The 12,483-nt window shown below is 43.9% G+C and overlaps 2 protein-coding genes across 2 annotated transcripts; one reads left to right on the plus strand and one right to left on the minus strand.

Annotated features, from left to right (window-relative positions):
* Positions 1-271: 271 nt before the first annotated feature.
* Positions 272-5,255, minus strand: LOC106607507 (uncharacterized). Its single transcript, XM_014204514.2, has 4 exons — positions 2,773-5,255; positions 2,310-2,572; positions 2,099-2,186; positions 272-1,565 (listed from the first exon to the last, which is right to left on the minus strand). Exons 1-4 carry the CDS (start codon positions 4,760-4,762, stop codon positions 1,402-1,404), a joined length of 2,505 nt encoding a protein of 834 aa, XP_014059989.2. The 5' UTR covers positions 4,763-5,255; the 3' UTR covers positions 272-1,401.
* Positions 5,256-8,651: 3,396 nt separating this feature from the next.
* ndka (Nucleoside diphosphate kinase A) lies at positions 8,652-11,235 on the plus strand. The gene is made up of 5 exons (NM_001141244.1): positions 8,652-8,709; positions 10,120-10,249; positions 10,356-10,457; positions 10,641-10,753; positions 10,984-11,235. The coding sequence occupies exons 2-5, from the start codon at positions 10,124-10,126 to the stop codon at positions 11,099-11,101; spliced, it is 459 nt and encodes a 152-aa protein (NP_001134716.1). The 5' UTR covers positions 8,652-8,709; positions 10,120-10,123; the 3' UTR covers positions 11,102-11,235.
* The last annotated feature ends 1,248 nt before the right edge of the window (positions 11,236-12,483 follow it).

The raw sequence follows: 12,483 nt of genomic DNA on the forward strand, positions 1-12,483 counted from the left end.
ACAGAGAAGAACTCATGGCCCACGTAACGCCCCAACAGTGTACATGTTTTATTAATCAGCGGTTGGGCGCTAGTTCCGCGCAAAATTCCCTATCACGTGTTTCCGTTTTCTTGACCCCTGAACTCGGAATAAATTGTTTTTTTTCTCTCTCTTTACACACAAACGTTATGGCAAAGATACTTGCGCCATGTTGTAAAATGATCTTCAGATTTTGCATTTGTCATTGATGAAACGTTTTGGGGAAATCTATGTTGAATTTAATGCTCCTAACTATTTCATAAATCTTTATTTATTGATGTCTTCTTTGAGAGTGTACATATCAGTGTAATCATTGGGTATTTGTGAAAGTATATGAAAAACAGGCAAGATACAATGATACAAAATAAAGATAAAAGACTATGCATAGAAAATGCATAACAGTCATGCATAATGGAAAAAGATCATCTTAATATACAGTATTGGGAATGGGAACTTTCCTATATTTTCACATACACAAATCTGTATTCTCTTACATTTCCCTCCTGGTACCCCTCCATCTATAGGCCATAGTTAAGATAATTATTATTTAAAAATACTACAGGTTTAGAGAGGTGATCATAAATCAAACTATCAAAGGGGTGCAAGAGAGACAGGGGGATTATATACATTGACAGAAGGAGCAAGGGAATGCAGAAGCTCTAAATAGCAACTGTCAATGACCCATTTTCAAGCCCACCCTTGGCCTCCAACCAACAGATACCTCTCAGGCTGACCCTAGCCCCTATTAATGGACCCTTATTCATTACAAAGACTGTATGATCAGCAGGATTATAATAGCTCCACTTTGACCTTGGCAACCTCTCCCGAAGAGCTGTATAGAATATGATGGGCCACAAACCATACCCCTTCCCCCACTGGAAAAATGCATCTAAATGTGTTGAAAAAGCCACTCATTGTATTAATTTTGTGTTTCAATGTAATTTAAACACATTTTCACCAAGGTCAATACAAACAAAGCTAGTTTGAAATGCCTTCTCAGTTTGCAAGTATATTACAAATATTGAAATCATGTTCTTAACACAGTAAATGGAACAAATCTGGTGTGAAATGTTCAGTTTGACCAACCCCTTATCACTTCAGTGTTTGCAGATAGGAAGGAATCAAAAAAGAATAAGCAATATGGTAGAACCAATGCGATGGTAGGTAGCCTAGTGGTTAAGAGTGCTGGCTCAATAACCAAAAGGGCACTAGTTTGAATCTCCAAGCTGACGAAATGAAAAATCTGTTGATGTGCACTTGAGCAAGGCACTTAACCCTAGTTGCTCTGGATAAGTGTCTACTAAAATATCCATGTCAAGAGAGTCTATTCAATTTGACTGCAGACACAATGATGTTTATTAGATGTTGATGGCTAACCCTTTCCTAATTCTTCCTACAACAAGCACAGCCCTTGAATGGTTTTGAGATGGCTCTGGAAATGGCCCGGAACACCCTGACCAACAGGGGACGTTTATGGGACTCCTGTGCAGGTGCTGGTGGCAGGTCGTCCTCAAGTTGGGGAATGAATGGGACAACATGATCATCATCTGTGATAAGAGAACATTGCAGGATTAGAATTGACCTTCCCTGTGGCTCAGTTGGTAGAGCATGGTGTTTGCAACGCCAGCATGGTGTGTGCAACGCCAGGGTTGTGGGTTTGATTCCCACGGGGGGCCAGTACAGAAAATATAAAAATAAATAAATAAAAATGCATTAAATGAAATGCATGCATTCACTACTGTAAGTCGCTCTGGATAAGAGCGTCTGCTAAATGACTAAAATGTAAATTGAACATGGCAAATGTACTTTCATTCTCTCCGACCACAGTCTAAACCAACCAGACAAACGGTAATACATCAAAATGACAGCATCAATGATTTTGACCTTGGGAAATGTAAGAGTTGCTACAATGTTTGCCTGACAGCTCGTCAAACTCAGTGGCCTTGATCAGAGAAAACATTATGGGACCAGAGGTTAATAAAACTCAGCATTAAACTCAGTAAAGCTGCAGTCACTCTGACCACTGGCTACATCTTAGCAATGCATCAAAAGAAAAGGATCATCATTGTGTGTCGCTTACCCAGCGCAACTCGAGAGGTGCTGAAACGCTGCGAAGGCAGCTCCTTTTGAGTGAGGTGGCTCTCTGGTTCCACTCTGCTCTTGAACACCTGTTGCCGGGTAAATTCATCCTTCCATTAGACGCCCCACAATGTCTCACTCTGACCCCATTAGCTTTGGATTCTATTTCAGCCGTAATGAAGGGCAAAACCCCCAAACATGGATCTCCATACCTTGATCCTGACCGTTGGCAACTTTGGGCAGCAACTGAACCTCTGGCCCTGGCTCTTCTTCTTCACTCTGGCAGAGGGGACGTGACGAGTCTCTGTATCGGCAACAGCTGTAGAAGTGCACCTCACAGGCAATTCAGTGTCAGTGCGGTTGGAATGGAGCTCAGACATGTCCTCAACAACAAAGTCACTGGAGGCCTGGCTTGTACCGGACCTGTGTGTACTTGTGGCCTGAGAGAGACATCTCTCTGACCTGGGCACAATATCTGGGGGCAGAAGAGATAAAATAATTAAGCTCAGGATTATGTTGTGTATATTTTACAATAATACACAATCTTGAAAATCCAATGAACAAAATTGCATTAAAATGATTAAGCTCAAAATGAGTGAATCCTACATGACAGGAGTTAATCAATTTAGTGCATACTACAAAATAAAATAAATGAAAAGTGTTCATTTCACTTACCATGCACAGAGGTCGCGGCAGACACATCATCGGTCAGCGGGTCCATCGCCTGGCTACTCACCATCATACAAACCTGAGAGGTTTTAGATGAGACATCCTGGTAGACATCACGGACAGACATCACATGAAGATGATCCTCTTCACCCACATCAGGCTCATCATCTTCTAGTCTGTTCAGAATGGAGTCCAACATCTCCGTGGCCAGTTGGCACTTTTCGGTCATCTGCTCGCCCAGAGATGAGTGCTCTGAGCCAGCTACTCCGGCCTTGATCACATTCAGAACCTTTGTGAGGATCTTCTTGGCACTGCGTCTGACTGACTCCTGGCTGACTGCAACTGTTGGGTCTTTGAGGTCATTGTTGGTAGACACTTCCATGTCCTGAATTTTGTCAGCGGTTACATGGGTATCCTGGTGGTCTCGCTCGTTGGTGAGGTGGCAACCAGTGTACAAACTCTTCAGCTTGTCCACAGCTGTGCTGTAAAGTTTCTGGGAGGATAACTGGACCTGTTCCCAGAACTTGCTCCCCCCTGCCCTACTCACCTCAACTGCCTCGTTTAAGTCCACTAGAAGGGACTCAAGAATGCGAGTTGAGGCCTCAGCAATGTTCCTTGAAGAGATGTGGGCTGACAGGATGTCCATGGTCAAAGAAGCATCTCTTATGACCTGAGTCCCTACCTGTTGTGCCTTGGCAAGGTATTCTGCCATTAGGCTGTCGGTCTGAAGGTCAGCAGGATGCTGCTTTTCTCCCCGTGTGGTCACATCCTGTGCAGTGAGTGGATGGCTTAGGATAATTGTTTCCTGAACCCTCTCTGATGGTGGGAATGGACAATCAATGAGCAGGGAGTGGTAGATGGCAGTGGAAGATATGTCTGGGTGTTCTCTTATAGCCTCTGGCTCCATGATTGCTGAGGGGCCCTGGAGCATCTCACCAATTTCCAGATCGTCGATGCTCTCGACACTCGACACTAGACGCGCTAGAAGGTTTCTAGCCATCTGGCACGGATCAAAGGACTCCTCTGAGTTGCTGTCAAGCTCTGTTTTTATCACTTGCAGGGCAGTTCTGACTGCCACTGCTGACCGGACACAGAGCATCCTTAGGTCGGAGTGGGAGCGAGGCAGAGGTGAGTGGTTTGAGGGACCACTGCTGCCCTGTGAGGATCTGGATCCCCCCTCCAGCTCAAACTCAGACATGGAGGCTTTGAGTTTGGGTGCAGCTTTCCGGACCATGTCCCTTGCCACACCATCAATGTCGAGGCCTTCAATCCCTGTCAGGGATCCAGCGGTCTGGGGCCCGGATAATGCCTGGTTCTCTAGATATCCAAGGGCATCCAGGGTATCATCGACCACCAAATCCACCAAATCACTGGACATGGCAGTGATTCTGTCATGACGTGGCTGGATATTCTGTTCTGTCAGGGACCAATCCCACAGGGATCCGCCGTACATTTCAGCCATTTTCAGCTCGACGGCCCTGGTGATCTTCGCCCGAGACAGGTTCAGCAGGTGGTCGCTGCCTGACTGTCTGGCCGACATCCTAATCCCTGATCTCTGGACCACCAGACTCTGCACCTCGGCCGACACCGCTGACAGGAAGTAGGTGCAAGGGGAGGACACCTGAACCTCATGTCTTGTCTGAGCGTTGCTCTTCGCCCTCTGGATGCTGCTGATGGTTGCAACAATGACCTGACCTGCCAGTGGTCCTAACTCTGTCTCAAGCCTGCTCTCAATCTCCAGAGGGGACTTTCCAGACAGCCGAGTGAGCGCCATCTGTCCCATGGTATGGCCATTCATTGTGGTTGTGATTGTCCGCAGCATCTGTTCAGCAAACTGACTGCTCGGTGAGCTGATGCTGGTCGAAGGAGCTTCGGCTCCCTGACTGGCACCTCCTTTCAGCATGAGCTGGGCTAGTCTGGCGTTGATCTGTTTGATAATGATCTCCACAATGGCCATGATCAGCCTGGTGTCCGCAGACAGAATATTAGGCCTCATCTTCTTCGGTCTCCTCTGGATGGATGGCAGTATGACCTCACTCAGGGACCTGTGGGATTCTCTGTGAACCTGACTGAAGATGAAGCTGTGAGACAGTCCGAACACAGACCTCAGGGGGTCTGAGCGGGGTCTGTCCCAATCCTCTCTATCTCCGTCCTCAGACGCGGAACAATATCTTCTTGGGTTGTCATCCTCTTCCTCATTTCCCAAAGACTCCTCTGAGCTGAAGAGGGCCCCACAACAGAGATATGGTAACAACGACAATAACAAACATTTATGGACACAAACACTGCTTTAAAACGTTTTTTAAAAGAAGCAAAGGAATTGTATAAATTAATAAAAAATCCAACTAAAGTCATACAGATGTAGGATCTTAATTTCATCACCCTGTTGCATGAGAACCTTCCTGCAATGTAGGACATGTAAAACTTGTAGTGTATTTGCGGTTTAAAAAGGCTTCTGAAGTTTGTAATTTCCACTGAAATTTCTGACTTGATTTTCCCTTACGAAAAAAGTATCAACCCCTACAAAACTGTCTATTAATTATAATCCAGATAATAATTTACATTTCCTGTTGCTGCAGGATTGTTTTCCTGCTCTAGCAAACTTAAGATCCTACATCTGTATTCAGTGTAAATAAAACATTTTAGAGAAGTCATTATTTATACACAGTGAAGAAAATAACTGTTTCAACCATTATGGGGAGATATAAGCTTCTGGGGGTACATACGAAAGTGGGGAGGGGAAGGGAGTTGGGTTCCGTGTGCTGGCACCAGTTCTATGGCTAGTGACCTCGCTTGGCCCATGACTTGGCCCAAGGCTGAATCTGACACTGCGGCATGTGGAGGCTGCTTTCAGATCTGCTACATTGATTACGACGGAAGACCAGGAGGAGGAAGTTGATGATGATGGTGTCAAGCACAAATCCATGCTGAGATCAAGGGCAGGGACCACCACTGTTGAAGAGGCCTCCTTCACCCATGACACAATGTTCTTGCACTTAGCATAAGCCTCAACTACGGTGAACTGTAATGTAAAAGAACAGCCGGGAAAGGTTGTTTTAAAATCTAACAAGATCTAACATACACTTAAGTCTGTCTTCATTGTGTCTGGTCTATGTCTTTATTACCTAATCCGAATGCCACAACTGAATTTATTAAATAAAGTTATTCTATTCTATTCAACTTCCTCCCACCTTGTTTTTGAGATATAAAGCCTGCTCACCAGGTTCCCATTCTCTAGACTCAAAGCGCTGATTCGCCAGCTCCTGGTACATTTACTGTAGTATTGTAATAGAATATCTAGGCCAGGGATTGGCAACTTTTATGGGGGTGGGGGCCACAAAAAATCTGAAATCATCATGAGGTGCTGCAGTGGCTCGCGGGGTCTGCATACCCACATCCAAACCCACACATGCAGTCAGAGTTGGCCCTTGCGTTTTGGGGGCCCTAAGTAAAATTTTGTTTGGGCCTGCCCCCCACTTTGCGAGCAAATGATTTTAGCGGAACCCCTTTTGACAGTGGAGAGAAGTTTTCGAGTTCCTTCCTGCAATTCTACACATTTTGCTATGGGGAGTAGAGAAAATGTTGCCATTTTAAAGCAAGTTTGCTGCAATACTACGCATTTTGCCATGGGGCATAGAGAACATCTTTTCATTTTCTAACTACTTTCATTAAATTCTACTAATTTTGCCATCGGACAGAGAGAAAAATATGATATCTGAGTGAGCGTGACTAACAAAATCAATGACCCCCACGCCCAGTCGGTAATTCGACCATGACTACTTCAAGTTTCGATAGCTTGCCCGTTAGACTAACTTACCCCACCAAAAGAGTTTTAAATGACATGGGCTAATTGAGTGACTATCAGTGACTGACATAGAAAGAGAAAAACCGCTGATGCAAAACCATTTTTTTAAAATTGCACATTGTGTATTCTACTATTCGAACTCTCAACAATAAGTTGAGACCCCAACTGAGTTCCTATTTTTATTATTTACTGATCTAGATTGTGTCCCAAATGGCACCCTACTCCTTAAATAGCGCCCTGTTTTTGACCAGGGCCCATAGGGTTCTGGTCAAAAGTAGGGCACTATATATGGAAAATGCCACCATTTGGTATGTACCCAGAGTGTATTTTACCGTCTTCCTGATGTTAGAAATTCCAGAGCTAACACTAACTCACCCTTTCATGCATATTATCAGTCAAGAGAATCCATTGCCTGCAAAAGGGGTAAATAGATGAGTACTGTTAATTATTAAAACTATCTAACCCTTGACCTCTACAGGACTAGCCTATATACATGTACCACAAACACACCCTCTGATTTGTTCTTTGGTCAGTTGTAGAACATACAGCATAGAGAATAGGAGGTAAGTATGGGGAAGACAAAGAGCAACCTACTTCTCAGTCATCTCCTCCCCTAAGATTTCGATTTCTGAGGAGGAGCTTCTCCGGGCCAAGGACAGGTTGTAATGAGAAGTCTGCTGTGGCTCCCATGTGTTAGATGGGCCGGCTAAGTCCTGATCAGCCTCCTGCATCTCTCTCTCTGCTTCAGTCTCTTGTGACTGAGATGGGCCGGCTGATTCTGGATCAGCCTCCTCCATCTCTCTCTCTGCTTCAGTCTCCTGTGACTGTGACGGGCCGGCTGACTCTGGATCAGCCTCCTGCTTCTCTCTCTCTGCTTCAGTCTCTTCTGACTGAGATGGGCCGACTGACTCTGGATCAGCCTCCTGCATCTCTCTCTCTGCTTCAGTCTCCTCTGACTGAGATGGGCCGGCTGACTCTGGATCAGCCTCCTGCATCTCTGTCTCTGCTTCAGTCTCCTGGGACTGAGATTTTACATATCACCTTTCCCAAACTCATTAATTAGCCTACATTATTTATCAAAAGGTTATATAACCTTTGACCTCTGACCCCGGAATGTCATCAGAAAGTCCTCTATGCACAGTGTCACCTTGGCGATCACTACCCAATTACTCACTATTTCTGACTTTGGCAGATGGCAAGACTTATCTTGCCTTTCAAAATGTTTAATATAAAAAAAATACATCTCTATAAAAAAACAATGCCTACCTCAACTTATTTCTTCTCCATATTCTCTCCAGTTGTATCACAAATGAATGCTTTAAAAAAATGATGATACAATTAAATAAAAAAATAAAAAAATACATTGCAATAAAATGCGGGACAATACATTTTCGACCACCAACGAAACCAACCTGATGACTGAACGAATGGTCAAATGTCATCTGATCTGTTTCAAACATGATCCCGTATGACGTAATAGATATACATCACAGACGTCATTGTGCGGTAACTGCAACAATCAGCAGGTGGCGGCAAAATCAAGAATGAAAACAGCCCTTGTCGTGAGTTGTCACACAATAATTCCCGGGTTCTCAGGAATTATTGCTTAAATGACATCAACAGATACCAGACTAGACACTATTCCAGCCAAATCAATTCTGCCTCATAAAACATGTTTCGGCCACCACAAGTAGACCTCATCCAAAATATGTAAAGGAAAATAGTTTCATAGTGTGTTTGTAAAATGTGAGGCTCTGATATATTTACACCTACACCTGTTTCTTTGATAAAAAATAAAACATGTCCACCCATTTCAAAACCCACCCACCCCTTGCAACAGATACCGTTTTGGTTAGTGTGCTGATATCAACCATTGTCTAGACTCGAATATGTGACAGCACATGTGGATATCACGCAACCATTAACTGTTGTGTTGCGCTAGAACGCCCAGAAGAACATGGATGATTAAAAGGCACGCAACATGTCAATCAATTTTTGACCTCATCCAAGCCCCACCCATTCACTCGGCAGCCTTTATAAACTAGCTCTCAACATCTTCTCGTCCTCACTGATTGTTCCCCTTCCAAGAACGGTTGTCTCACGGGTCTTCTGTCAGTCTCAACACATCAACTTTAAAGGTATGCTGCTTGACTGGTGGGGCCACAACGCCCTTCATTTTGCATTTACTCACAGCGTTGTGTTTTACGTTTCTCTATCGTTGCGGTTCTATTCCTTTCATGTTTTTAGGAAGTTGGTGGATGTCGCTTGTGTTCTGCTTTTCGCATCGACTAGCTAGCTAGCATGCCACGCAACGGCGTGGTTCTTCGCCCGTTTCTACCCAACTAAGTTAACCAGATAATTGACATGCATTGGGTGACAGTTAAGTCCCATCCTAATAGTAAACCAATGACTTGCAGTAGTTTATAACTAGTTAATTGAAAATGTAACGCGTTAGATAACACCACCGGGGCTGTGCATTTCAGTTTCACCCAACGTTACTGATTTGCGGGGTGAAATTTGCTTATTTACATGGCTAATTAGCTTAGCCTTACAGGTTACCATAATCCAATTATCTGTTACTATAAACTCAGTGTTAGGTGAGAAGTACTTTACAATTAAGCCGGACTTTAATCTACTTGGAATGTATTTCGTTAAACGACAGTGGAATGCCGGGCCATGTGGCATGGCATCTGTACCAAATATGGCCGCTTTCAACAATGAAATGTGCTCAAGTTCATGGCGCTGCTAACGTCCTTAGCTCGCTTTGAAAGTTATATTAATGCCGTCAAACACACAGATCTGTATTAAATCTGGACGTAGCACATTAACTTGCTACTTTTCGTTTGCTGCCTAGGCCTATTCAACATTCAGTCCATCGCGATGTAGTAATTAAACTAACTACACAATTCGTCTGATTCCGCAGGGTGTGGTTGTGATCTTAGATGACTGTTTAATACAGGTTAAGGCTTATGAATTACCATTTTTTTTTAAATTAGCCTTCGAAGTCACGTTTGCAACGGACAGTTCATCACTGCACTGTCACACTGCTGCAGCATCTGTTTGCAGTTGGCTAGTGAACCCTACTTTTAATAGATTTCAACCTAACAAAACTAAAGCATGAGGTCACTTTGTGCGACAAGAACTACGCTACAATGCCAGTGAAACAAACTCCTCGTTTGCCCATGTATGTAACATGAGTAACACTTTGGCAACGAAAGCAAATTGTTCATACCAAATACCCCATAGGCATGGAATGGGCATGTGGGAATACTTTCCGGTGGGTGATGAGAATAGATTTGTACTGTCCTTGGCCACATTCACTAGCTACAGTACATCTCTTCACTCCATAGCATTCTAGTTGACATTGAAGCGCTGTACATTGATCAAAGGTTGAGGGGTTGTGCAGTGGCCTGGCTTACTCCAGCTAATTCAGCAATTTCAGTTTGAATCTCCAAGACAAACTAGGCAATTTGTCCTTTGTTAACGTGTTTCACTGATGGCCCACTGCCATTTTTAGTCACTTAATTTCTAATATCCTCATGTTGCAGCACCATGTCCAACACCGAACGTACCTTCATTGCCATCAAGCCCGATGGTGTCCAGAGGGGGCTTGTGGGAGATATCATTAAGCGCTTTGAGCAGAGGGGCTTCAGGCTTGTGGCCATGAAGATGATCCAGGTATGGGAACATTGTCTATTCAGCGGTGCTTCTAGTAGGTTTCAACAGCATTTAACTGCTAATCTTGATTTTGAGACATTGAATAATTTTTTGGGGTGGATTGCAGGCATCTGAGGATCTCGTCAAGCAGCACTACATTGACCTGAAGGACATGCCCTTCTATGGCGGCCTTTGCGCCTTTATGCACTCCGGTCCCGTTGTTGCCATGGTAACTATCCTTCCAACACGTGCACTACGCACAGCCCCTTTGAAAGTGCTTGCTCATTGCTAGATGCATAGTGTTTCACTGGTAAAGCCACAAACGTAATACATCTGATATTCTTGATCAGTGGTTGTGACAAAATTAATCATTCTGCTCTCAATGCGTCATTTTATCTTCCTTTGCTTTCAGATCTGGGAAGGCCTGAACGTTGTGAAGAACGGTAGATTGATGCTGGGAGAGACCAACCCTGCTGACTCCAAGCCCGGCAGCATCCGCGGAGACTTCTGCATCACGCTTGGCAGGTATGTGTCCACTGATGCCTGTTTATACAGAATCTGATTTGGTAAGTGTTCAACCAAGAGGTGCAACCTGAAAGTGTAGGAATCATTGCACAGGAATCTGATGCAATCAAGCTGTAATGCATTTCCTACAATCAAACTGGCATATATAATATACCCTGCTGACTGTAGTTCCAATAAACCTCAAGCCCATGATGCAGAGTTGCTGATTTTGTTTCCTTTTGCTGTTAAAGGAACATCATCCATGGCAGCGACTCCCTCGACAGTGCCAACAAGGAGATCGCCTTGTGGTTCAAGCCAGAGGAGATGGTCGAGTACAAGAGCTGCCAAAATGGATTCCTGTATGAGTAAATAAAATTGAACTGGAATAGTTTTCATCTCACACCCCATCAAACCAATTCTGAATGCTGTTGATCTGGAACGTGTTTATGTACTTTGTGACTTCAGAGCACTTAAAAATAATGTCAATAAAAATCATGGAGTAGAATACATGAGGCTTCCTAGTTTACTTTGAAACTGTTCAGGGGCTTTGTTAGTAGGGGACTGGGAAAGTTTGTAAGCATTAATTGGTAGTAGCTTCTGTTCAGTGCATGTGGGCCTCTAGTGAAGGGGCTTCAATATATTCAAAACCAATGGCAAGGCATGCTACTGAATTATTTCAATAAATATTTGCAAGATGTTATGTACATGCCATTTAAGGCATTGCCCTCTATAGCTTTTCTGAGTACACCTGTGATTGGGGGCATCTAAAAGTGGGCAGTGGGTTAGCTTGTGTCAAGCCAATTCCACCATAGTGTAGGAAGTTTGGAAAGCGTCAGTCAATATGGGAGTTTTTGGTAGCAATAAACATGGGCCTATTTGGTCAACAGTGCAGTAAATATTTGCCTTGAAATGGGAAGTTAACTGCAACATTCTGGATGTTACTTGACAATACACCAGTTGTCAAAGCTGGCTGTTGCCCTATATGCTACATTGGCTGAACTTGGTAACATTCTCTACAGCAGGGGTATTCAACACTTACCCTGAGGTTTGGAGCTTGCTGGTTGTGTTCAACCTTAATTGCACCCACCTGGAGTCCCAGGTGTAAACCTGATTAGAGGCACAAGTTGGGTTTGAGGGCACGCCAACATTTAAATCCAGATTACTTGCATGATTCATTGTGAACAGCTTCTTGACAGTCATTTTGGGAGGCCATTCTGACTTCTTCCCCCAGTGTTGGATGAACTCGTATTAAGTGTTCTGTCCAGTATGGAGTAAGTTGGCATTGGCTCAGGAAACTTTAGCGCAATGAAGTCTATAGGTCTGCTAGCAGACACCATAGACTTCCAGTCATAGCATGCTAGCAGATACCCATAGACATCCAAATTTAATTTGTCACATGCGCCAAATACAACAGGTAGTGAAATGCTTACAAGCCCATAACCAACAGTGCAGTTAAGAAAATACCTAAAAATAAGTGGGCAATGCAAATAGTCTGAGTAGCCATTTGATGTTCAGGAGTCTTATGGCTTGAGGGTAGAAGCTGATTAGAAGCCTCTTGGACCTAGACTTGATTAAAGCATCCAGTCATGGCATGCTAGCAGATCCCATGGATTTCCAGTCAGTGCTGGCTCATGAAACTACCTGTAACTTCCTTCCTACTGGACACACAAAAATGGTATCCAGGAGTTCACCTGACTCTGGGGAAGTAGATAAAGGACATCAATCCCAAAGTATCCATTTAATGGTGTGGT

This window comes from Salmo salar, chromosome ssa06 (assembly GCF_905237065.1).
Source record: "Salmo salar chromosome ssa06, Ssal_v3.1, whole genome shotgun sequence".
Lineage (NCBI taxonomy): Eukaryota > Metazoa > Chordata > Actinopteri > Salmoniformes > Salmonidae > Salmo > Salmo salar.